At 40.8% G+C, this 27,342-nt stretch overlaps 1 protein-coding gene across 3 annotated transcripts in view; it reads left to right on the top strand.

The window, feature by feature from the left end:
• Positions 1 to 1,857: 1,857 nt before the first annotated feature.
• Positions 1,858 to 27,342, top strand: part of MLLT3 (MLLT3 super elongation complex subunit) — a 122,564-nt gene continuing 97,079 nt past the window's right edge. For 2 of the 3 annotated variants that reach the window (XM_027722377.2, XM_027722380.2), the window contains exons 1-2: positions 1,860 to 2,196; positions 2,673 to 2,853. In XM_027722377.2, coding sequence (XP_027578178.1) covers positions 2,185 to 2,196; positions 2,673 to 2,853 — 193 coding nt within the window. In that variant the 5' untranslated portion in view covers positions 1,860 to 2,184. Of the gene's footprint in view, positions 2,197 to 2,672; positions 2,854 to 27,342 lie in introns of all 3 variants that reach the window. The other variant, XM_027722379.2, reaches the window with a different exon arrangement.

Raw genomic sequence — 27,342 nt, forward strand, 5'->3', positions numbered from 1 at the left:
TGCTATAATGAGATCAAAGAATGTTTATTTTAACTGCTAATACAAAATGAAGAAAATAATTGCACCAGTTTGTCACTTAACAGCTCGAGGTCATTCTTTGATTTCACTCCTGTCAGCCAAAGATTATATTTGGAATTTGTGAAATTTTATCAACATTGTTTCACAACTGACAAATATTAAACAACTTAATTTTCTTTTCCAAATTTGAGCTTGACTCAGCAGATATTTCTAAGTAATGATTACTCAACTGAGTGGTCTCCATTAAGTAGCTAAAAAGGCAGCATAAATGAAGTTAAGTAATAGAAGCATTTCCACCGTGACACCGATATGCGATATAGGAAAACATCTTGTATTGATTCAGTCCTGTTCTAAGCCAAGAGGAAAATTAATTTTGTCTAAATACATAAAAAATGAAAGTCAGTATAGAAGAATACCAGAGGATTATCCAGCTCTGTTCCTTCCAGTAGAAGCCCAAGTTAGTGAGATGATGCTCTCTTCAGATGGGTTCTGACAGCTGGAAGCCCACTGCATTAAGCACAGTAGCGGTCCAGCCTCACTGTCCTTGCTTAAATGCATACAAACATGTCCTTACTCAAAGACAAAGTTTTAAAGTTACCAGAATCAGCTTTGATGGGTTTACGGACTCAGCAGGAGTTCCTATACTTGCTGCCTTTACCAATGAAAGATTATTAGAAGATACATGAAGTTTTAGATCTGCATATCGCAATTTTAAAACCTGGATATTCATATACATGAGAGGTCAATGTTAATACATTTCAAGTCATGTTGTAACTTGTGGAATTATTACAAATTGTGTTCATTCTTTCAAGTTATTAGTACTGATTTCATTGATTAGGGCTTACAACTTTTGTAAGAATAGGTGCAGCTCAGTAGTTTCGAAAGAATTATTAAATCATGCTAGAATTTCGACAATGTGCGTTTCTTATGCCCAAAATGAAAAGAGAGAAGATAGGAATCGTGGCCTTCTGGAGAGGTCAAATGAGGACATTATCGCGAGGGCTCCGCGCGCCATCTCTTGGTGACACCTGGAAGGCCTCGGGAGGTACCTTTGGTGTATGCTCGTGCTGCTCGCCGAAGGGATCGCTGTGCTGAGTGTCCCGTCACCGCGCTATCATTGTCATCACAAACAGTGTCACAAATATAATTACGGACCAGAATAAACGCGTTTTCAGCGTGCCAAAAGTTAACGCAGGCGATTTTTGACAATTTCATGGCTGTTGGAAAATACTCATCTCGCGGACGTCAGCACCATGATTTAGACATTCACTAAATCAATTCCAGCTCCTCAATGGCATATTCCCGTGACATGAATCTGCACGTTATCTCGCATATTATGGAAGGGATATGGAAGTGGTTGGGGTGGTAACCGTGTTTCCAGCGACTCTCAGGACTCTCAGAAGCAGCAGCTGGTGCTGCAAATAAGTGTTAAATAATCCCGTTTGTCATTTAATGCCTGCTGCCTGCCCATCATCACCTGCCATCCCTGTGTAAGTCGGGCATTCCCTTCCTGTCCCGCTTTCTCTGTTTTTCCAGGAGGTTTCATCGGCGGCTTTTCAAAAACGTTTGTTTGGGACATACACGAAGTAGAGGCGGAGGTTTGGGGAGTCGGAAAGTCCTGCTTTCAGTGTACCCTCGGCGCAGGGAGTCCTTCCACTAGAGGCTACCCCATCCGCCGGGCCCCAAGCCCCGGCCGCCAGCCGGAATCCCGCCGGGCGGAGCTGTCCCACTCCCGGCCCGGCCCCACAACCTGTTACTTTAAGGGCGGGCGGGGCGGGGGCGGGGCCAGGCGGAGGAGCTCGCACGCTATTGGCTATCGCGCCGCCCTGGTACCGCCCCCCGGCCGTGTCCCCCGCGCGGTGTCAGTCCGGAACGCATGCGTGGCAGGCGCTGCGTTGGCTGGCGGGGCTGGGGCGAGCGCCGGGGCTGCCGCGGGCGCGGCGCGGGGAGCGGGAGCGCGAGAGCGGGGAAAGATAGCGGGAGAGCGGCGAGCCAGAGCCAGCGGCCACTACCGCAGCCGGCGGGAGCAGCGAAGCAGAGGATGCCCGCCTCCCGCCCGCCGCTCCTCTGCGCGCCCGCCATCTCCTCCACGTCCTCATGAATTAGGGCTGCGCGGTGGGGGTGGGGGACGGCAGCGAGAGCCCCAGCGGAACCGGCGCCCCAGGCATGGCCGGCTCGGTGAGTGAGCGCCACGGGTCTTTCCCGCCCCTCCTCCCGGCGCTGCCAGGCGCCCGCCGCCGGGAAGGGGTTGACGTGACCGGGAATTTCTCCTCGCGTGCTGCTTTCCCTGCCTCCCGCTACTCCTGGCGGCGGCGCGGCGCGCGCACGCACTTGGAGGGAGCCGCGGTCCTGCCGCCGCACCGGGGGAAGCGAGCGTGGAGGCGCCGAAGGGAGGACGGGGCGTCCCTGACAGTGGCCCCCGGCTCGCCTCCCGGTGGCACCGAGAGCTGTTTTGCACCCTCGCCTGTGGGGCCGTTTTTTGTTGTTGCAGCGGTGCCTTTCTGTTCTTGCCCCCCCACGCCTTTACCGTGTTTATGGCACCGCTGGGTCCCTGTGTCCCCGCATCGCCCGCGGTGGGGCCGTTCTCCCTGGCTGCCCGCACCATCTCCGCTTCACCGGGCGCTCACCGGGCATTCCCCACCTCTTCCCCGCAGTGCGCCGTCCAGGTGAAGCTGGAGCTGGGACACCGAGCCCAGGTGAGGAAGAAACCCACCGTGGAGGGCTTCACGCACGACTGGATGGTGTTTGTCAGAGGTCCCGAGCACAGCAACATTCAGCACTTTGTGGAGAAAGTCATCTTTCACCTGCACGAGAGCTTCCCCAGGCCGAAAAGAGGTAGGGAGGACCGGACCGGCTTCCTGCCCCCACCGCCGGTAGCGAGCTCTCCCCCGGGACGAGTGCTCGGAGCCGGCCCAGAGCGGGCGCAGTCGATGGATCTGTGCCGATCTCCTTGGAAAACAAAAGCGGCCGTCGGTGCCGGGGCCCTTCTCCCGCCCTTACTAGGGCTGTCCGGGGTCGGGAGGGACTCCTCTGCCGCTTCGCGCATTTGCTGCCGCGGGGATATCCACTCGCGATTGCCCGGGGCCGCAAGGCTCGGCCCAGCCGTACGTCTGGGTCCCGACTCCTGGTCTCTGAGCTGTGGGTGGCACAGAGTTGGCTTCTGTTCCGGTGTAGGTCCTCACTGGAGATTTTTGCCCACGTGTTACTTTCTTCTGGCTGGTGTTGCTTTCTCCCGATGTACTGTATGACTGGAACAGGGATGCCTGGTACTTGTGTTTGGAGTCCCTCAGCACGCTGCTTGTTCAGGGCTTCATCCTTTCGTGAGTACATGAAAAGGTCTCAAAAGATGTGTATGCGTGGTGCATATGTACCCATAGAAGTTGGGCTGGGAGAGGTATAAGAAGCCTTTTGTTCATGTCTGATTCTGGAGCCCTTGCTGTCCTGATTATTGTAGTTGGATTGGTTGAGGTAACAGTATAAATAAAAGAAGTTAACAGGTTTATTTATCTATGCAGACAAAATGCTTAGGAGTTATCCTTCATTTGATCTGTAATCTGTATTGGGGTCTAGTACTCCTCCAGTTCCTTAAAACAACACCATCATAAGTCCTGTCTGCTTAGAGCTAGATGGGAATAAATTGAATGTTCAGAGAGCAAAAGACAGGAAGATTCTCAGTCTTAAGATAAAAATGCTTTGTTTTTTGGCAGGGTAAAAACATGTATTTTGATTTAATGTTTTTCACTTGGAAGATACCAAGCTGTGACTTTTTTTTTACATCAGTTATTGTGTTTCCTCTAGAATACTTTCTTCTCTTAAACATTAGAGTGTAAGAATTACAGTATTTCAGAGGCAGAATTTATCCTCTGATATACAGGCTTTTAATTCCCTTTTAATTTCATAGAGTCAGTTAATTTTTTTGATCTATTGTAAACCAGTGCAGTAGTGCACAGTTTTCAGTGAATTGTATGCAATACTGCAGTATTACTGATGAATTAAATTGCACAGATTGTCTGGTGGAGTTTTCCTTCTGCTTTCTTCTATTTGTTGTACAGAAAAACATGACTTTAGGTCAATCTAAATAGTTTGGCAGAAAAACTCCTGAGAATAGGTCTAAGTAGTCTAAATAGGTGAGATAGCATTATCAATATTCAGTGAATTGGATGATGTATTGAAGTCAGTGGTAGAAAGTACATTTAGTACTTGAAGCTCTGTCTGCATAGGGGGTGTTGGTGATCTGCTATGCTTTTATTATCCATGCTATATTTATTTACTTGCTGTCTGGCCTCCCGGAACATGAGTCTGTTGCCCAAACTTGGTTGCTAGATGTGATGTGGAGCCTGCTGATGAGAGCGTAGTTTAGGACTTTTGCAAGTGAAAGATGCATGATTTGCCACTTGAAGTGCTTTGTGTCTCCAGCTGCTGAGTTCAGTTATGCAGTCATTTAAGCCATTGTTTTGAAGTGTTTATTTTGGGGTTTTATTTGTATGCATCGTTTTTATGATGTAGCAACTGCTGGGAAAGATGCCAGCTTATATAGCCGGGGAGGGGACTTGTACTGTGCTTGCACGTGGCTTGTGCTGTAGGAGAACTAGGAGCCACTTCTATCCAGCAGCCACTTCTGTCCTTGGATGGCAGGCACTCTGTTCACTTCTAGGCTTTGCTTAGCCTCCTAAAACTACAGCAATGAGTGAAAAAATAGATGCTTAAGAAATTTCAGGCCCTGAAATCAGTGGGAGACTGATCCATGTATAAATTACCTAGAACGTTTTCTGCTATTCAGAACTGTTTGGAACTGTGGTGTTGATGTGTGTATCTTAAATGGGAGCATTTTGTTTGTCTTTCTAATGTAGAAATACAGTTAAAATTTCTGATAGAAGTATTCTAAGGGGGTTTTTTTTGTCTCTGTAAATCAGTGCTAGTAGTTTGGTTTGGTAACTTAAGTATTGCATATTTAATAGGAATGATATGCATGTTTGTGGTGTTAGTCAAACTACTTGTTTTCCATCACTTCCTCTGAAGTTATATACTTTATTATTTTAGTACAGGATAACTTAACCACTTGTAGCTACTCAGATGACAAACTACTTCTGAGCATGCTGAAGTTAGGTGTACAATATTAATCAAAAGAAAGTGCTAATATACTGACTAGCCATCATAAGATCTAGTTTTATGGTAAGGGTTCTTTTTATCTCTGGATTCATAATAAGAATTGGGAGGGAGTGTCGACCTGCTGGAAGGCAGGAGGGCTCTGCAGAGGGATCTGGATAGACTTGAGAGATGGGCTGATTCCAATGGGATGAAGTTCAATAAAGCCAAGTGCCGGGTCCTGCACTTTGGCCACAACAACCCCCTGCAGCGCTACAGGCTGGGCACAGAGTGGCTGGAAAGCAGCCAGGCAGAAAGGGACCTGGGGGTACTAATTGACAGGAAGCTCAACATGAGCCAACAGTGTGCCCAGGTGGCCAAGAAGGCCAATGGGATCTTGTCCTGTATCAAAAATAGCGTGGCCAGCAGGAGCAGGGAAGTGATCCTTCCCCTGTACTCTGCGTTGGTGAGGCCACACCTTGAGTATTGTGTTCAGTTCTGGGCCCCTCAGTTCAGAAAGGATATTGAGGTGCTGGAGCGGGTCCAGAGAAGAGCAACAAGGCTGGTGAAGGGACTGGAGCATAAGTCCTATGGGGAGAGGCTGAGGGAGCTGGGGTTGTTTAGCCTGGAGAAGAGGAGGCTCAGAGGTGACCTCATCACCATCTATAACTACCTGAAGGGAAGTTCTAGCCAGGTGGGGGTTGGTCTCTTCTCTCAGGCACTCAGCAATAGGACAAGGGGGCACGGGCTTAAGCTCTGCCAGGGGAAATTTAAGTTGGATATCAGGAGAAAATTCTTTACAGAGAGTAATCGGGCATTGGAATGGGCTGCCCAGAGAGGTGGTGGATTCACCATCCCTGGAGATTTTTAAACGCAGATTGGACGTGGCCCTGAGTGCCATGATCTAGTAAATGGATTGGATTTGGACCAAGGGTTGGACTCGATGATCTCGGAGGTCTTTTCCAACCCAACTGATTCTATGATTCTATGATTCTATGATTCTAATGGCTGCTCTAATATGTATGCTTGCTAGGAAGAGTCTTATTTCATTAAGTCTATCTGTAAAGCTCATGGATCAATTTGAAAATAGTAAATCAACAGGCTCTCAGAGGTGTTATTAACTCATAATGTATTTCTGCTGCTATATCACCTTTTATTAGGGGCATAGTAATTCCAAACACCAAGGGAGGGAAGAGACAAAAATTATTGCCAGGTCATTTGATTGCATGTTTATGAGAATAGCTGGATAAACTGTCAGTTTGCCAGCTACAACTGTGACTTTGCTTATCTGTTCTGTTTTTGCTAGAAATTTTGGAAATACTAGAGGCTGGTGGTGAGTTTGCAAAGGTGTGTCCAAGTGTTTGTCATGCTAATAGTTGCTGTAGAGCAATCAGGGTTCTGTACCCCAAAGTTGCATTAGTTTTAGTGTAGCAACATAGCTAGAAATGGTGGTCAGTCTTCGGAGTGCAGAGCAGGTTGGTTTGTGTGTGTAGGTAGGATGGAAGAGTGATGGTAACTAACGAGGAACAAAGTATACATAAGCTAGAGTAACCTGATAAAATAGTATTCATCTTTTAGCCTGTCTCCCCTAAAAATGCTGAGCTTGGCAGCAGTTTTATTGGTTTCTGTTTGCCTTATGGTGACCAAGTGCTTCAGTTTATCCCTGCATGGTGGAGCATACAGGCATTGGCAATGACTGATTCCCCTTACTTCAACCCGTTTAATGGTCTGCCCCTGCTGTCTGATTTCCATGAGTAGTTTCATGGGGGTGATGGCTGTAAGACTGCTTGTCTTGTTAAAGAGAGTAGACTCACATCTAGACTCAGTTTGGAGTAGTATTTGCAAGACAAAAGCTCTCTAGAATCATCATGCAATCATAAGTACTGCTGTTTTCAAACCTCATCTATTTGTGATGTGGATATAAATCGGTTAAGAGAAGATATGGAGAATTTCTAAAATTCTAGCTTTAGTTCAAAACACATGCTGCTTATCTTTCATTATTCATGTGAAGGAAATAGTGCTATGTGTAGAAGTGCAATATTCTAAAGCATGCAACAAGGTCTGTCACCAGATTGTAGTTACTTTTGATTTGTGGCTATCATCATGGCTAGGCTTCACGAATGAAGATTTGGAAAGGACTGTACCCACATTTGCTACAAGCGTGCTGGTGGCTAAAGAGGCCAATGTGAGATAGACAAGATCGGTTGCAAAAGGCACAGCAGAAAGACTCCTTGGATGGATTCGGCAAGACGCAATTCTTTCTGCGTTGTCTTTTCTCCTCTAGAGTGATCCTGTGTGCGTTCTCAAAAGAAGCAGCAGTGTTATAGATGGTGTGTCTCCAGACCTCCCAATTGGAGGCCAGAGTAGACCAGTTATGATGATCAATATGGCAAAGGCTGAGATGTTGTTTCAGGGAGTCCTTGTATCTTCTCTTCAGGGCTCCTCCCTTGTGGCAGCCGGTGGCAAGTTCACCATAAAGCAAGATCTTAGGGAGGCAGTGGTCCTTCGTCCTGGAGACGTGTCCTGCCCAGTGCAGCTGTGTTCTCAGCAACATGGCCTCAATACTTGTAACTGCTGCCTGTTCTAGAACAGATGTATTGGTCACATAATCTGACCAGTTAGTTTTGATTTGTGGCTATACTGTCTCCAAAAAAGGAGCTTTTGTTCGTGTGTGATAATGTGTCTCATTACTTTTATGGATGCTAAGCAATGCAAAAGTATTTTCTTCTTTCCTAATGAATGCTGGTGCTCTGCAACAGTAGCCTGACTACTATTTCTCTTACAGTATTTCATTTGGTTAAGGAAACACATACTTTGTGTTTTGATGACTTTTAAGTACACACCAAAATCTACACTGGAACTAGTATGTTCTCGTGAGTTCTATGAGTGATTCAGTTTCTGTTAAACAGTGGCATATTTTGAGAAACTAAGTTTTTCATGTTAAAGAAAAAAATGGGTGGGCAATATTACTGTGCTAATAATTAAGTCAATATGAAAATGTTGGTTTGGGCACTGGAATGTTGTAACTTAAAAAGTGGAAGATGTTGCTTTCCTCTGCACAGCTAAGGATGGCAATGCTTAGTGCGTCTCCTAGTTCCGGAAGTTTTACAATGGTAGGGCAACATGGTGAAAGTGAAGCTGTTTGATATTCTACTATAGGATGGACCAAACTCTAATATTCTTCTAGAAACTTCACAGCTCCAGTATTGGTTGTTTTCATTAATATTGTCTATTAGCGCGGAATGAGACTTAGTGGACCATAACATTTTGAAATAAACTTGGCTTTTAAATACTAACTGCAAAAAAGAAAAATCTTTTTGTGCTGCATTTAAAGTCAATGACAGTCTTAATTCTATTAATTTTAGTAAACTGAGTGGTATGAGAACAGGCATCTATAAGCAGATTATTCCCAGATGATTTTAAGTTTTCTCTATACCAGCTAGTGCAGGCAGACCATCAAGGTCACTAAATAGGCAGTCAGTTTTCTGCTGTGTATTTTAGTAAGATATTTAACTACATTAGTAAGAACTTAGGCCTGTTTTGTTTATTTTTTTCTCCTCTTAAATTTGCCTGAGCTTAAGCATGTAGTGTGATAGGCACGTGGAAATTTCATTTCCCATCAGTCTAACAGTCTAACAGATACTGCATCTTTTGGGGCAATTCTTGCTATTTGAATTGCAAAATGGTTGTGTTATTGGGCATGGATTTACTCATCAATGGATTTCAGCTGTGGCCACATGAAACGTCTGATATCTAGTGAAGAACTTCATTTGTTTAACAGGAAACTCTTGAGACCTAATTTTGTTACTGCTCTCTAATAAGAGACTAAATAGCTTTGAGAATACACACGTTTTCAAGTGCACTTTCTAATTCAGCCCCATGCAAATCACAAGGGCATTTCACAGTTTTCTTTTTTTCAAAGGAAGTGAGAAGAGTTTGAATATAGGGAAGCCATCAAGTTTCATATTTACATGAATGACATCAATAAATAATTGGTGGCCTTGATGTTAAGATGGCACTTGTATAGGAAACCCTGCTTCTAATAAATAATTTCCCTTCATTAATATGTCTCTAAAAATGATCACATTCAATGTCAATGTTTAGGCTTTATTTAGAAGTATACAGTATAATAAGGACTTGGTTCCTAGATTGGGCAGTGTACATGTGTTTTATGAATATACAAATCTGATGATCCCTTTTCATGAGAATTGATTTGCTGCCTGCTAAGACTTGAATTGCATTGGACTGAAATGAAGGTAAATGCAGACTGAAGTGTGACAGTGGGCTATTACACCTGCTCAAGATACACGACTGTACTTTCTGTAGTACTTCACTGTAACAAGACAGGGGAATAACAAGGCTGCTATGTCCTCCAGTATCAAAAACTTAATTTTTTAAGTTTACTTGTAGGGTTTTTTGTGTGGTTTAATTGTGCAATTTATGTGTTCAATGTGTGCTTTTTTCCACTTTTCTGCATAGGATGGGTATCTAGTTTCAAATAGATTTCTTCCCTCTTCAAGCACGTTCCTGCAAGGGCACACGCTGATTTCTATCAGAACTGCCAATCAGTTCTGAGTATCTTAAGTCTTAAAAGATGAACCTTGATTATTTATTTCACATTAGATTTATTTTGAATAGCATTTAGTTGCTGAAACAGTATTTTTAGTTTTAAGAAGTTCTGGTTACATTTTACTAAAGCTACAATGTTAATAACTCAATGATTGTAACTCTTCCTAACCCAATGATTGTAACTCTTCCAGAATTTAGGCAGTAGAGAATGTAATTTCAGGGCTGTTGGGCCCAAGATTTTTGGATAGCTGTAGACTAATACTCGCTTTAAGTACAGAAAACCAGGCTATTGTGTGTAAGATCAACTCTCACTTTTTGTAGTAAGATGAGGGGGAAGATACATGGTGAAATTGGTAGACAGTTAAATTTTTTAGCATTTACTTGAGAAAAAGAAAACAACTAGGTTGTTTAATGTATATTGTTGTGACTCTATTTACTTATGTGCAGTTTTTATCCTTAGAAAAATAGATGTAAGAATGTTTAAACCATGTATTTAATATTACGGGTTAGGCAATGTAGGAGTGGGGTTTCAGAAAGAGTGCCGAACAGCACCCGGGGAGATGTAGTTCCCAAGTATTCCCATACACATGGCCAGTGAGATACCCCATGGTGATTGGTCAAGGGAGTCATGTGTTACTTTGAACTTTGTATATAGGGTGTTGTTTGATTTGAATAAAGTGGATTTGGCTGTGAACCCCCAAAAAGCTAGTTGAGTCCTTGTAATTTATTTATGTATTATAGTAATACACCGCAAGGCAATATGAACTGCGGGTATAATTATGTCTGTTAAGATTCAGTAAGCTGTGAAATCTTGGATATTTTTGTGGGGTTTTTTGTGTTTTTCTTTTTTTTTTTTTTTGTGGTGTTCTTGTAACAATGTTATGCAGTATTGTTACGGTTATTTTTTGACAACACGTTTGGTTTTTTTGTGTTGTGGGTTTATTTTTTTCTTTTACATTCAGGTTATGGAGAGAAATATTGAAGGGGATTATTATGTCCTTTGTTAGAATCTGTAAAAGAGGCTGACAACTTGATAGTTGCAACCTCTAAAGCCTGTTGATAATACTGGGGAAAAACCAGATTAATTTATAAAGATTTGATCCAGAATTAAGTCTATAGGCTGCTGCAGTTTGACTACATTAATTTATGTGAGACTCTTGTGATGAACACCTGCAATTTTAAACCAGCAGAATTCAGTTCATATGCTATCATCCTCTTTCTTTCCTTCCTGGTAGTGATTGATAGACATATATGAAGACATAGGAATAGTCAAATTCTAGCACTTGTATATATTTGCATGGAAATTATGATTTCTCATCTTGTTATAAAACACTTAGCTTGTAATTCAAGATGTTGTTTCTTTTTGTATCATTGTTGACTTTTTGATGTGTCTTCTAGTATATAAAGCACTGGAAGAACAGATTGGTATTTAAAATATTTGTATGTTTACTTAAATATCTGTGTGGGAATTAATTTTAAAATCAAAATTTGTGTATGTCATCAGAGAGTTTCTTATCAGTATCCTCGGTTTAATTCTCTCCCTTGCTTACCAGATATGGGCTGTATCACACTGCCAGTCCTGTGCCGAGCTCGTGCACTGGCTCTGGCTCTCTTGAGGAGTATGGGTTTGTTTCTTTGAGCTTCCCAGAAGAGCCCCGTGGTGCTGTATGAGTTTCATTTTAAAATTTGTGCACACTGTGGTGACAGAGGTCTCGATAGCTGTAACTGCATCCAAAAGATGGATCAAATCTAGTTTTTTTTAGATGAGGTTTGGACATATTCTGAGCAGCTGATGCTTGTGCAGTATCTGGACTTCAGTAACTTGTCCATAATTCTATGTAAAAATGAATACACCTATACAGAGTAGGCTGTGTGTATTTTTCGTAGGGCATCTTGATCACGGTGTGTCATGGTTTGAGATAGCCCCAAAATCCAATTCCCTAGCTCCATTCCCCCTCCCACATCTCAACCTAATGTGAGATGGGTTTTTCCAGACAAAACACGCCAGACTCAGAATGGGGGAAAAGGGAATATATTACAATGACCGTAGAAATAAATACTATAACACATTATACACACGATCACAACTATCTCTACCATGACATTAGTATTTACAATGGATCAGATCTCCCCTCCAAATAGAAGTCCAGGAGGGAAAGAAGGACAGATCCCTTCCAGTCCTTAAGCAGTAGCATCTTCTAAGGCAGCAGTCTGTCTCCTCATCTCATGCATGCAGCAGCTGTGGCTGGCTTTCTCACGAGGGAGGTATCCAAGCTCCCTCGGCCCCCTTGACGCAGGCAAAGGGGTCTTCCGTGGGCTTTGTAACCCCAGACAAGGTCGTTTCACCACGTCATATCACGAGACGCAGGGGGTCTTCGTGACGGTCTGGTATCTCCAGGAGACCCAAGGTCCTTGCAGGTCCTCTGTGCCACTGCCTCAGGCTGCCGCCGTGGCAGCAGTGCGAGGGGGGAGCCAAGGTCAACTCCCCCCGGATTCCATCTGGCCGTCCCGGTCCAGCTCCGGGACGTCTTTTGAGCTTCTTAGCTCCTCTCTCTCTCTCCGGTGCTGCATGTCTAAAACTCTTCTCCTTAATAGGAGTCCATCTCCTTCTTTTTCTCAGAGGGATCTCAAAGGAGTTTTGGGGGGTCTGGTATCAGTTTTACCCCCAGAACTCTGTCTCTCAACTGCTGACTCTCTCTCTCTCTCCCTTTCCAGGAGTCTTCTCTGCGGTACTGCATGTTGTTTCTGCTGCTCCTCCGGTTCAGGTCTTATCTGTCCTGGCTCTCTGCCACCGTTTCTCTGGTCAGTGCTGGCTGCTGCTCTGCACCCATGGAGAAAACATCTCCCGACATAACTACAGGCACTTAGTCCAGTCTAGCACTGTTCCAGGTCTTTGCAGTCCCCCCCCCCAGCCAGGGGCTGGGGGGCCCCAGAGGGCCCGAGGGGCTCAGAGCCCCTTCCTTGTGGCTCTACAACATGGCCACCTCTCCTCAACAACCAAAACTACAACTCATCTCTTCCGGTGAGCTTGTGGAATGTTGACATTCTTGCAGGAGCACCCATTGGACAGAACTTCAAAACTTCCAGGGGTTTCCACCCCTTGGGGTCTACCACTTTTCTTAGCCTCTGGGGGAAAACAAAGTCCAAACCACTACACAGGGGTAAATACCAGGGTAGGTATTTCTGTTTTCAGATAGTTATGATGGCAAACATTGTATTGCAAACTGCATTATTATACATAACAAAACAAAAAACCAGAGCTCAATGAGCAGTGTGAGGTGAATTGATTTTGTTGATGACTGTTAGAATACTGAGTGGTTTGCAGTAAGTCTGACTACTTGTGCTTGCTGTTCTAATGCTTGCACAGAAAAACTCCACCCAATTCCATGACACTAACTGTTTTGCTTGTTCTAGATAGAAGTAATGTAACCATAACGTATATCTTGAAACGAGTTGATGGGCAAGGTGTAGACTTGTAGGGGAAGTTGAGAACTTTCTTTGTATACTTAGAGGGAGACAATACTTTACCTTTCATTTGCTAACTTTAAAGGAATAATGCGGGGACTCAGTGAAAACAGAACTACCTTATATAGTGGGCTGGAGGCCAGCAGCCTGGGTGTTTTCCATTATGCGTGGGAAAGATGGCAGGTGTATGGTGTTACTCAGAGAAGCCTTTCTGGTAATGGAGGGTGGAATTTTTCCTTATGAATTTTGATTGACTGGTATGAAATGGATAAATGGCATTTTAGTTCCTCTTGTTGTCCAGTGCCAGGCTCTATAATGTGTAATAACAGAAAAACTATTTTCACATTTCGTCTTACATAATGAAAATTCCAAGTGAATATTTTATTGAAGAATTTACACAGTTTTTGTCATCACAGCTCTAGCATCATCCTTTCCTGAAAAGCAGGAAAGAGGTGGATTAAACTTGATATCTTGTGTGCTCTCTGAACATGGAGATACACAGATCTGGTGTAATATTCAAGGGCAGATATTGTTAACTAGGATACTGCCAGATGATTTCTTTTTTGGTGGCTTTATTTTTTTGTTTCTTTTGTTGATTTGGTGGAGTGGTTTTTTTGTTTGGTTTGGTTTTTTGCGTATTTTTTTGCCCAACCTTGGGACACACTGTATTTCTGGACACGCTTTGTGTCTTAAAGTGACTTAATATGACTGCAAGGAAAGACAAAACTGTGTGAAAGAGTAAAGTATATTGAAATGTGTGCAATCACAGTAGTGAGACAGAAATCAGTTTCCAATCTGTTTCTGTGAAAAGATGTTAATGAAAATTACTTTTAAATAGTTCTAACAAATTATTTCTTTATATCCCTAAACACATAAAGCTGAGAAGCTTTCACTTTTAAGAGAACAGCATGCCTTTGCAATAGTTTTTTAACCTGATGTGTTTTGCCTCTGTGAGAAGGTAAACTTCTACTTGGGGAAAGAAGTGGACACTTGTGAGCACAGATTTGTTATTCTTAGCCAGACCCAATGCCCAGCCCTTTGCAACCGGTATCCAGTTGCTGCCTTTCATAGGAGGACTGCTTGGTAACTGGAGGTGCTGCTTAGGATCCAGGTCCTGTCATGGTGTGTGCTTGCTTGTCACGGTCTGCGTCTCCCAGGGCCCTCTGGTTTTGTTTTGCTGACCACTGGCTCAGCAAGTGCTGCATTCCAGAGCTTTGCTCCATTGCAGCAGAGGCAGCATGGAAGAGAACATGCAGTGACCCAGTGGGCAGGCTGACAAGGAAACAGAGATGTATATCTACTGCCAATGCATGAGATTTGCGTTGGAGTTTATAAGAAAGGGGGAGGAAGTTGTGGAAGGGTTTTGGTGTGTTTAAAGACTGAACGCAGAAAATATTTAGGTAAATTATTCCCTATGTTTAGTAGCTGACTAGAGGATGGAAGTACAGTTATACTAGTTTTGGGCAAGGTCAGTTAACTGTACCAAAAAAAACCCCAAGAGGTAAACTTTAGACATCTAAAAACTAATGAGCAAGGCATTGGCATGAGCAATGGCAAGAAATGAAGAGATCCTGATATGAGTAAGATGTAGAAAGCATAGGGATGTTTTGGGGGGGAGGGAACTCAGAAGGTTTTATTTATCCTTTTGTTTAAAATACAATCTCTGTAGAAATGTCTGTTTGCTATACTGAAGTCAGAAAATACTGTTCTTGTAAATTCCTTTGTGATAGGTTTCTGCTCTGTTTTGATGCTGCTACTACGAAGGCTATGCCTCTTAGAACTACAAAGGTCTGCTCCTGTCTGAGATAAAATTCCTGCACTGTTATGACTTTAAAGCTTTTTGACACTCAAGTTGTTGTATCTTTGTCTAGCTGTCACTAATTTGTCTGAAGTGTTTTTAACTAAGTGTTGGCTTCTGTGAGTCTTGTAAATGCTTCCATTTTTATATAACAAATATTCTAGAATAGAAAGTCCAACTTAAATTTGGTGAGGATTTTTTTTTGCCACTTTCAGCGGAGCCAGTTTTTAGCCCATTTCTGCAGAATATTGCTGTGATGTCTTCTCAGCAAGAAGTATTTTACCCATAATTTATAGTCTACTCAGTAATTCATTACAGTTAGGTTAATTGAAGTAGCAGTATAGCAATACAATTGCGTATCTTTGTTATTTGAAGGATATACTTGAGGTAGACTTCTTAGACTTTTTGAGATTGGTCTTAGTGAACACATAAATTTATTCTCTATCTTGTGTTCATAGACTCTTCTATCTTCACTGTGCAAGTATAGGGAGGTAAGAGCCCTTCAACGAGTCTCTGTAATTACGTGATCTCCTTTCTTTTAAGGATATTGGCTTTTATTATTCTTTAGTGGTATTCTCTCTATAATTCTTCCCTAGATAGCGTTGTTTCAGTGGGTTTTTTTGTTGTTGTTGTTTTTTGTTTTTTGGGTTTTTTTAATAAAAGAAATTACTTACAACTAACTTAAAAATGCTATGAGCTATTCGTGTGTAAATTATTGTGAAGCAGCTCCATCCAAGTTCTTTGAGTGCCTTTGGCAATCTTGTGCAAATACACCAAGATCAGTCCTTGAACCTAAATCAAATAAGGTAGCCAGCATCAGTGAAATGCTTCAGTTTGCTTCTGCAGGCACTGCTGTCCTATCCTACCAGTGCTCTTTTTAGTGAGTATTGCCTGGAAACTAAATAGAAACAAGTTGGTTTCTATGAAGCAGATCTACATTAGGTTACTTCCTTGAATTTGTGGTATAAGAGAGGCAGAGTTAAACAACGACTTCAGATCTTGTAGATTTTGAAACAAAAGTTTAGTTGTACTAGACTACTGCTCTTAGGTTGAAGGGATATTTCCTTACATTTTTGTCTTAATGCCTGAACTGAAATTTTATAGTAGTTGAAATACAAATAAATTACTTCTAGATTGACTTTTTAAGCATGTAGTCAAAAGCGGCTGTTGTGTTTCAGGTGGATTATTTAATTTTTTTTTTTAATTTGTGTTTGAGTAGTTTAGATCTAGACAATGTGTGTCTAGACAACAGAAAATTTTACATTTTGGTTTTAGTTTTTTCCTTTGTAGTTTGTCCCTACGTCTAGATAATAGTATTTTCTTGATTAAAATCTTTAATTAACCTTTGGTTTATAAAATCAGGTTAGTGATGCATTTGGTAAGTTATACAGCTAGTCCATAATCTGTAAATATGTTTACATATCTTGAAGTTTTAGAGGAATAACAGCTTTTTAAAAAAATTTTAACAATAAATGATTTTGAAATCTAATGCAGTGATTAGATCAGTTTGTTTACCTTTAGTAACTTCAATCACTTAATCTAAACACAGAAAATTTTTGGAACATTCTTTTACTGAATAGTTTTAGTCTCGTAAAGAAAATGCATCTGTGTCTTTGTGTGAAAAACACTGAAGTAAATGAATGGTGGTTAAGACTGGCATGCAATCAGGCACTGAAGATAGGGCTGCTTCTTCTTGCTCTCCGTAGGGGGTTGTTTTCTTGCATACATTTTATGCAGCCTGTACGTTAATATCATATAACTGATCTCTGAACCACTTCTCTAATAGTTTTCACAAAACCAGTGTGGGGACCCAATGATTTAACTGCAGATTAGGAATGCACAAAGTAAAAACTGCCTCCAGCAATGGCCAGGTATGGGATTGAAAAGGTTTTTGCCATTTTTCCTTCCGAAAGTTAAGAAGAGTGGACTTCATAAAAATTATGCAAAATTCTGAATGATTACAAGAAGCATGTGTTTGTTTGGTTGGTTGGTTTTTTTTCAAAAATGCCACCAAAGAATAGGAGGAAAAGGCAAGTCAGGAACGGATATGATTTAAAGGTTGCTCTTCGTTTTTTGATACTTTATTGACTGAACCACTTCCTTGCTAGGGATCACCAGGTTGGTGCCTATTCTTAAGAGGATGGATTTAGCACAAAATTATATCACTTTCATTTTTAGGGTTTTTTTTAGGATGTCGCTAATTTTATGGAGCACCTCTGAAGCCTGTGAATTCATTCTGTGAGGAGAAAAAGGGTGACATGGGGCATGTGCCTCACTTATACATATTGTAAATTAGAATAGAGAGTCCATAATTCTACTTTTAATATATGTGTATTTACATTTGTATGCCTGTGCACAATAGGAATTAATGGCAAAACCTTTTTAGGCTTCCCCCTAAACACAGCAGACACTTAAAATAGCAAGGAGTTTAAAGATATTTTGGATTTTTTTTATGTGTCTACACCACTGTGAATTGTATTACTCTAATAGTGTTTTCTTTGGTCAACATGGAAGTTTCTTCCATACAAAGAAATATAGTAATCAGTCTTCAATTTGTTCAGTTTAATCTCTTCTAAATTCCAGGTTGCTGAAGAGGTAAAAATATTGCTGCAGGTAGACAGGAGGACAACACTATAACCCCTTCATATTTCTCAGAGATATTTCATGGTTATGAGAAACCATATTGGTACAGCAAGAACCAGCTTCTCCTTCTTAAATGTGGGGAGGACCCTTTCATAACATAAATAATATTATGAAAATAAAATACTTCTGCATAAATCTTCAGGTTCCTGTGGTAGTTGCCTTTCAATGTATTTGTAATTTGGTATTGGCAATATCAGTACCTTAAAGGGAAAGTTCATGTCTTTGCTTCCCCTGCAGGCTTCAGCAGTTTCAGCATTTCAAAGTTATGATTATTTCTCACTCCTTTCTTTGCCATCCACACAAGAAGGGGTGAGAGTTCAAGCAGGAAAACGTGCTTCCCAACTTGCAGAAAGTGCTGGGCAATAAGGTGCGGTATGCCTTATGCCCCATTTTCTTAAGATGTCTGTATCTCTGCCTTCTGTGAGGCAGTGTTGATTTAAACTGTTGCTGTATCTTATCTGTGTTTGTTCTAAGTCACTTTCAGACATAATCATCCCAGTGCTAAGATTTTTGTGTGTTCATGTTTGAACATGTGAAATTAAAATGCTTTATTTTTCTTTCACGTGTTCTGGAAATTAGATTTTTTAGCATTGCTCTAAGATGGCTTTGAAGGCCTACAGGCAAGCCGAAATATCAAAGGGCTACAGGAATTCAGCCATAATTGTTTTATGGCTTGCCAGAAATCAGCCCTATTTGTATAGGTAGCATAGAGAATAGCTGTGAATTGACAATTTGATGCCATTTATATCCACCATAAAAATAATAACGAAAAGTTAAAGGGGTATTTTGGAAGCAGGAACTAAACTGTAAATGCTAATTGCTTCTCTGTTTTCTCATAGGAACAAAAAGGAAACAGAGTTTAGAAAGCTTTTTGTTGAATCAAGGTTAAAAAGGACCTTGTCTACTTTAAGGATATTTAGTACTGTACTTTCACTGTGAAATTGCACATTTGTTTTTTACTTTAGTACAAGATCACACCATCTAAAATAAACTTAAAATGAACTTAAGTACTAATAAGTGAGAAGGAAACTTCATGCAGTATGAATAGGCAGCAGTATGAGTAAGTAGTCCAAGTGATCTCTCTTCTGGAAAATTGGGAATAGTTCATTTCTCTTTTGTGAGTATAAGCTTGTGCCCTTGTTGTTTTCTGGAAGGCTTTTTTCAAATTATTTGTCCAGGTACCATTTGTGACTGAAAAGTTGTGTGCAGATCAGAAACTGTAGTTTGATACTTTCTTGGTTGCTTGGGAAAGCAATCTTGGAAATGTGATGGTAATTTTATTTGAAAACCAGGGCTTAGGAAGCACTGGATCCCCACAAGGGAGTTTTTAGGTCTTCTATGTTGATAAGCATCCAGTGACAGTAACTTATTTGCATTTGTCTTGCTTTTCACTTGGCTATACAGAGCGCTCTGAACATCAAAATATGTGGGGTTATCCCAGAGCCCACTGTAGGGGAGTGATGTAGGGAGGAATGTTCTCTGAGATACCATTCAGTGGCTTGGGGTAACAGCAAGTGCTGGAAGATCATAATTTCTTAGAAAAAAAAGTAACACTTAGAGATGTGGCTTGGCGTTGGCACAAATACCAGGTAGGAGAACCTGTTGCTGTGTCTCCATACAAGTCTAAAGAGATGTTGAACTCCAGGTCACTTGGAAAAGTAACAAAACCTGTTGATAACAAATGAGGATTCCAGTACTTTACAACTGCAGGAGCATTGAGGTTTTAGTGTTGCTTCAAGTGATGACTGTTGAGGTGGTTAGTGTTAAGCTGGCAGCAGTCTATATTCTGTAAATACAGCAGAGCAGAACAATGAGTGACCCAGTACACCACACTGAGCAGAGCAGAGGCTACCAATTCTGTTCCAGCAGTCATCCAGGTAGGCTGGCTGACATTCACTGAAACTTCTGTTTGCTGTTGGACTCACTTGATATATGAGCAAGGTTTGGCACTTTAATACTGACCTGCCCTATCAAATCTCACAGTATTCCTCTTAAGTCTTACTCTGAAAAGGAAAGAGATTTTTTATCTCAAGAATTAATGCCATTTGTCCTGCGACCAGTGGCATTCCTCTCATAAAAAAGACTGGTTTCTTTATTAAAATCTCAGCTCTCTTTGTCTCCTGGTATCTGGAGATAAATGGACATTTTAATACGCCATGGGATTTGTCTTAAGTTCGTTACTTCTAGATCTTTTGATTTAAGGCTGTTTGCTCTTGATGGCTTTTAGGTTGTCTGGTTATACCCTTAGTTGATTTCCAATTTTCACATTCATCTGTAAAAGATGAAAGAAACACCTAAGTATTTATATGTTAGCTTGTCATATAGACTGTGGGTTTGTTCAGTAACTAAATGTTGCTTTGAAGATGTAGCTACTTCTCAGTTTATGATATTTGAATGTTACCTCCTGACTTAAATTGTCTTGCTAACATCTGTAATTTGGCTTGACTGGTAAATATCTTCCCCCCTTATAAAGCAGTGCCTGAGTTTCAATTCCTGGGCTTCTCAGAGGGCTAAGAACGTCCTTGCTGGGATGGGATTGTTTCAAAGTACCTGGTGAGTATTTGGATTATGTGAACTTTGTATGGTATTGAATACGTATTGCATTTCCTTTTTAAAAACTTTGCCAGAAATCAAAACCATACGGTCGATCCAAGATGAAGGACAAATACCTTGTGACTTCTATGCATTGAGGTGTGAGCAATTGTACAACTTAATATAGAGCTTGAATTATAATGTGATTTCCGTTCAAACGGTGTCATTAGAGCATTTAGCACTTCATCTAAATTGGCTGCAATTTAACAGTGCAGTTGATAGTTTGAGCATTGTGCAGCTTAAGTTTTTTCTCTTGTCATTTACATTCTAAATTGATAAAATGTCATTCAGCTGGGGAGCAGTGACAGGGTGGAGATTTTGAATGTATTTCAAGCAGGTTTTAATCTTGTGGCATGCTAAAGTCAACTGGCATGTGAAGGGGGACTCTCCAGCCATCTGCTGTAATAGCATGCCTATAGTGATTGGACTTCCAAGAAGTTCCTACTAATAAAGATGTTTGATATCTCGTTTGGGTTGTGTTGTGAAACAGATTTTAATTAAAAGGTGGTGTAGTTTGTTGTCATTTGTTGGCATCTCTGACCTGTGAGCAAGTCCTCTGGAGAAAAGGAAGTGCATTTTCTGCTTATCTTCTGTTCTCTGTGCTTGTTTGGTCTTATTTGGTTGCAGTTTTCCCCTTGGTTGTCTTTGTGCAAAGGAACTGTACACAGTGTGTGGTAGGTGAAGAGCCTTTGTGAGCTTTTTATTCTGTACTGTCCCCATTCTCAGCTTCTAAACCAGCAATGATTATCTTGGTCTCTGTGCACTAGTTGAGGCACCCAGAGGAGTTTATTTTCCATTTGCTAATATGTGTATTCTGCACTTGTGCACGCAGTATAGTTCTTGGGGTAGAATTTGAAGTGCATTGATTCTTACTGTGAGTGTTAAGAGTGCCTGAGAGGCTTTAAAAGTTAATGGATCCTTACATGAGGTCTTGTTTATACCGCTTCTTTGAACTTTCTGCTGCTATGTCATTATTTCCTGTGTAAAGTTTATAGCAAAAAAAAAGAAAGGACATGATCCTTTTTAAACATCTATAAAATAAGATCTTTAGCTGCAGAAAGTAGATTTGGAACTTGTGAGCTCATCTACCAAGCTGAATTGCCATATGACTAATCTTAGTGTGCCTTAGTTAAGGCTGAAAGTAAGCTCATCTGGAGTTGGTCAACACCTCACTTAAATACTTTGTTCTCATCTTCCTCTTTCTCATGGGTTGCTATCCCGGTTCCTAGACAATTAGTTTTATTCTTAGAGCTCTGGTGAATACAAGTAGGTTTGAGTGTCTGTGTGCCTTGATAGATGTGGGTGCAGCCTGCTGTCAAACGGGATGGCTCATCTCTTCCAGTGGAAGCTTAAGAGTCACATGAGATACTGTGTTTAAAAAAAAAAATCCCATCCTTAAATTCCTTGAATGTGTAAGTATTGTTTTGATATTGCTGCTGATGTGTTGTGGTCTTGGCTCTGACACTTGTGCCTTTGTATGAGGAAGCTTTAACTCACTGAATAAGCTGTTCTTGTTAGTGACTTTCACTTATGTGTAAGAGCTGCAGACTTTGCAGCATGTTTGGAAGGTACAGGGGACTGCAGGAGTATTAATTTTTAAGATCCAAAGGAAGTTGCAGAGCTTAGGGGAAAGTTTCCATTGTAGCTGACAAATGGTTGTCTGCCAACTAGGAACCATATAGATGTGTACTAAGAAAAACATAATAAGTGCTCTTCTTTACACTTAAAAAGAAAGAAATGTAATATTTTAAAAAGTTTTTCTCTTCAGTTTTTCCAACAAAACATCTTGTTTTTCTTGAAGTGGCCTGTGATACTCTGTTTAATCAGTGGATAAGGAAGGTCAGTAAAGGGAACTCTCTTGTATTTTTAGTTTTTAGAGTTCTGAAGAGCAGTGAATTCCCTCTTTGTTTGAATGCTTACAGGCTTTCCAGTATGCAAGGTATGTGGTAGTATTCCAGGAAACTTTACTGCCCAACTTAGCAAGGTTTTTAAAAACTTGTCTAGATTTGTCATGCCAAAGCTGGAACTTACTCCTTCTTGTATCTGTGGTTTCCATGCAGCTCTGTTTTTGCTTCTTATGTTCAATGTACATCCTTGAATTTACTTTTCATGTATGTGTGTTTTTAATGTGTATTTGTGCATTTAAACTGCCTAATTGGTTTCTTGACTGGTAATCTTCATCATCATCATGGCCAGTCTTCGTGAACAAAGATTTGGGAAAGGTCTTTACCCACATTTGTTACAAGCGCACTGGCGATACAGGGCTTTGCAAATGCGGGTAAGGCCTTCGAGCCTGCGCAATGGATTTTTTAGGTGAGACACAGTGTGCGCTGAACTGAGCCCACCCTTTAATCCTAAGGTTCATCTGCCAGGGCCAAGTGAGCTTGGACAGTGGCAGCGAGGTCCTCTGGACGTAGGTTTGTTTAGAGTGACCTTCTCTTAGATGGATGGCCTTACAGGGCTGACGAGCTCCATCTGCCCGGGTTTAGAGTTGTCCTTCTCTTCTGTGTGTTCCGGGGCTCCCCTCTCAACTCCCACGATTGTACTGTCCGCACAGGCGAAGCTCCCATTCTCTCGCTCCTTTCCGCGCTGGGGGCCAGGCCCCAGCGCCTGGGGCCGGGCCGCGCTGTCGTGCATGCACCCGGGGCCAGACCGGGCCCGCGCTGACGCGATGCGTGCGTCCCAGGGCCCGGTAATCTTCAATGCTCAAATAAATTATCAGATTACTTCTTGAGTTTGATATTTGCTGGGGAAACTACTTAGTTCAGTGTCCTGTTTTAAGACCCGCCTCTTGGCACAGTGATGTGTTCATTACCTGAACGGCATACTAGTGATGGAGAGTAAGCTGCAGTATATCAGTGATGTGGAGCTAAGCTCTGCCTGCCCAGCTTTCAGAATTCTCTCTACTACAGGCTTTTACAGCATCGTGGTTGAAGGTGGACATGTAATTAAAATGTGACAGCATTATTGATTTGGTGTGCTGTGATAGGTTTAACTGGATGCAAACTGTTAAATTTCTCTAAGGATAAACAGAAGAGGTCAGCACCTGACTTAGCCTGCTTGTCATGGTTTTGACACTTGTGTGTCAAAACCACTACTTTAGCATAGAGGTCTAGATCCATACTGAAGTTGGACCACCTGTTCATTTTCTTACAGAAATTAGTAACTTGGCAACAGTCCTGACTTCAAAAAGCAGTGCAGGCTTTTTTTTTCTATTTCTCATAGTGAGTATTTTTATTTATAAATCATCACTTTTTGATTCAGGCAATCAGCCTGAGTGTGGTGGAAGTTTGAAGCTGAGAGATGTTAAGTCTCAAAAAAAAAAAAAATTGCTTGCTTTCTTCTACAGCAGAAGAGTATTTTCCAGACCCGAGAAAGTAAAACAGATTTTTGACCCTAAATTTGCAGGGTTTAAAGGTGTGATGCTTTCAGTGGTGTTCCCAGTGCTGGTCGCACTGTGCTAGAGACTCCTACAAGACCCTTCTGCAGCATCTAGCCAAGGACCATTGTTAGGAATCATGGGATGTTTTCTGCATTCCTGGCAATGGTAGATGGGCTAGAATACTGCAGATACTGTTAGTTCACATAAGCCTGAAGAGATGCCAGTTGCTTGGCAAGAATGGAATACTCTTGCCAAAATGCTGAGCAGCAAGTGATTACTACATTGGTCTAGAGTCCTCTCCCATGTTTCCGCTGGCTTCAGAATGCATGGCTTTATGCTCATATAAAATAATTTAAAAAACCCCTAAATTGTGGCCTTTATTAGTGTGATTTTTTTTGTTGTTGTTGCTTCACTAGCAACAGAAGAAGTCTTGACTTTTGTTGCTGATGGTAGGAACAAGTACTTGGGACTGTTTTCTGTCCACTAAGGGCATCTGTTTTCTTCACTAGTATTTGAACAGGTAGAATAATCTGCTACCTTCTTCTTTAGTTTGCTTGCAGGCCAGCAGTGGTCAAAAGACAATAACGTGACATCAGAACAGATTTTAGCAATAGAGACTTCTGGTGTCATCAAGATAGAGTTAATAAATATAGAATATAAAGGAGTTTCATTTAAGCAAGGTGAGGGAGGAGGAGTCTTTTAAAATCACATGTCTAAAAACTTTTCTGTCATGATGGTCAATTTGCTTATCTTGCATCTGTGATGATATGAATGCAAAAGTTTTCTGATGTTTTTTCAAAAGGCCTATTCCAAATGGTTTTATTAAAAGACCAAATGAACTTAATGGTATCATGCTGCATGCTATCACTCTCAGATTGCAGCAAAGTAATTTGTCGTTTTAAACTTCCATTATACAAGCCCTTAGCATCTATCTGTCCATAAGGCGTTTTAGTAAAAATCTTAAAACTGTATATGACCTTCTTTAGTGGAATTGTAGTTATTCCTTTTCATCATACATGTAGTTGGAAACAAATTGATTGAATTGTTCAGAAATTAAAACATGAAGTGTTAGTACAACTGAACTGCCTTACCAAGCTTTTAAACAGGGTTAACTTGAGAAGGCACGGCCTTGTGATCAACAAGAGGGCAAACAAAAAAAAAAAGAGGTTCATCCAAAACATGGATAGTCTAGAGCAGTTAGCTCAAGTTTATATTCCAGTTTTCAAATTTTAAATGCTTTTCGCAGGTGTTTGCTAGCTTGTAGAAATGCCTTGGGTGAGGTGAGGGAAGCAATAGGTGTTTTTATGAAAACATAGAAAACATGAAAACAATGCTTGAGCCTTCTATTTCCCTCTTCATTCTCAGGATGGAAGGTGTGATGTGGGCATTTGTCAAGAATCACATTTTGGGGGAAGTGTGTGGGGGAAAGTGGTGAGCACTGACTCACCAGGAAAGCAGCAAGACCGGAAGCTTTAGGGTGATTATTTTCCCTTATTCCATGTTAAGCAAAGCAGTCTTACCCACAAATCCTTAAATAATTAATTGAGTATCCTTTGACTTACATGTCTGTAGATGCAGTTCTGTATTAACACTCCTGCGAGAAGCTGAAACTACTATGGCCATTTACAAGCATTGGTGAACTCTGTTCTCCTGCAGCATTCCAGCTTGTTGGGGAGACAGAAATTCCTGCACAATTTTAGAAATCTGAAACCTCAAAGAGTAAGAGGCTGTAAAGGACAATGAATGAAAAACTAGAATGGGGATTTCTTTGATTAGATCCAGCGGTTGTTACTAACCCCGTATCTTTACCTGACATAACAATGAGATAAGTTGTTCATAGAACGAAGAGAAGAAAACTATTCCACAGAAAAATCAGAAGGTGCAAATTCACTCTCGTTAAGCAGATCTGAGATAAGTATCATGAGGAAATCCTCTTGCCAAAAAACATTTTGAGTAAGATCTTTTTTGTCTTTTTATATATTGTAAGAAATTTAAGCAGATTCTTCTTTTACTTGCTTTACTCTGGATAGGTGTTGTAATTTCAGATTTTTAATATTTGGACTTTTTGTGGGTGAGGTTTTTTTTTCCTCACCCTGAAAAGCTTCCTGCTTGTGTTGTTTTTGTTTTTTATCTACCTACCTTTTGGTCAAAACTGGCAACATCTCTGGGATGTCAGTGACAACACTGTCTCCTGCATGAAATTGGCAAGCAAGTTGTTCATGCTGTGTATGTAACTAGTCCTGCTTTCTGATACTTAAACTTCTATAAAAGGAGAGTGAATTGCCTCTACTGTGGTTATGTACATTGTTGTGGACAGCAGTTTGAGTTCAATGAGAACTGTACTTTAACACTTGGATGTTGTTTTGAAAAAATAATAGCTTCATCCTCCCCTCTGGCACTCCAAGATATCTTTGTTTATCATTGTATTGAAGTCTAATACAATGGGCTTATATTTTTTACATGTTTTGAAAAAATTTGTCAAAGTTCATCAGTTTATTTTTTTAAAGATTATCAGCTTAATGGAAACTTTTGTGTCTTTATTAACATAATTTGCTATGAAACATCAGGTTTCTTTTAAAAAACAGCAAAAATCTCACACCTTAGGTCCCGAAAATACAAATTCTGGAACATAGCAGTAAAGCCCTCTGAGCCACATGCATGGAGCTTTGTACTTGCTTAAGTGTTTGCAGGCCTAAAACCTTTGTTTTTTGGAAGTTCTGTCATTGTCTCTTTTCTCATTGCCTTGGAAAAAAGAGATTCTACCAATAATGGTACTTTTTTCTCTCAATACTCTATTTGGGAATTCACTGTATTGTTTAATTTCTGTAAAATATGTAAAATAGTGCTGATTACTGTGATTTAAGGCAGTTTGTTCCTAATGTAATACTTAAAAATAGTTTAGTTTTTTTTTTTTAATTTCTTAGCCCTTTTTTCACTACTTCCTTTAAAGTCTTTCTGGAATCTGTTTTTTGAGGATGGTTCTGTTTCTTCCATTTCCTCCCCTGCCAATAGTCTGATATTAATAGGAGAAAAATAATTGATTATTGCTAACGTTTCTTAGAGGGAAACTGTACTTAAGAGGCAACTCATTTTGTACTTAAAAGGTAACTTTTGACTGCTTGACTTTCTGGGAGTTTTTTAGGGGTGATTATAATGTAAATATATTTTTTTTTATTAGTCAAATATTTAGAGTTTATATTGTTGATTTAGTTCATGGCATGGTTCATTTATTCCTGAAAGCTTTTCCCAAAGCAGGTTGCCATTTAGTTGCTATGAAATGCTTATGACACTGATTTAAGCTTTGCCATTATAATGCTGTAACAGAGAGAGAAAAATCCATGTGTGTTATGTCATAAGTACGTTTTTATAAGTTTTAAGAAATAACTGACTTCATGGGAGGTTACTCTGTCTGGAAAGCTGAAGTAGGTGTATGTTAAACTTTGGGGTTTGATCTTGGTGTCTGAAGGCATTTGCATTAGATTAAGATACTTAAACATAATTGTTGACATACTGATGTATGTATTGTAACTAAACAACATCCAGCACTAAATGCATTTTAAATGTAACTGTAGAAAATGTAGTAAAGGTAAGGGAATGTTACATATAGTTAACACAGTGAAATACTTAGCAATAGCTTTTTATTTTGGTGGTAAGTTCAGCACCGAGTTTTGATGAGTTTTCCAATTTGGTTACCTTAGGTAACAACCGTGCAGAAAAAAGGAAACCAGGCTTTCCTCAATAGTGCCCACTGATGGGACAAAAGGCAATGGGCACACTTTGAAATATAGGA

The sequence above is a fragment of the Pipra filicauda genome, unplaced genomic scaffold, assembly GCF_003945595.2.
Source record: "Pipra filicauda isolate LSUMZ 115617 unplaced genomic scaffold, ASM394559v2 scaffold68_size4259465_pilon, whole genome shotgun sequence".
NCBI lineage: Eukaryota > Metazoa > Chordata > Aves > Passeriformes > Pipridae > Pipra > Pipra filicauda.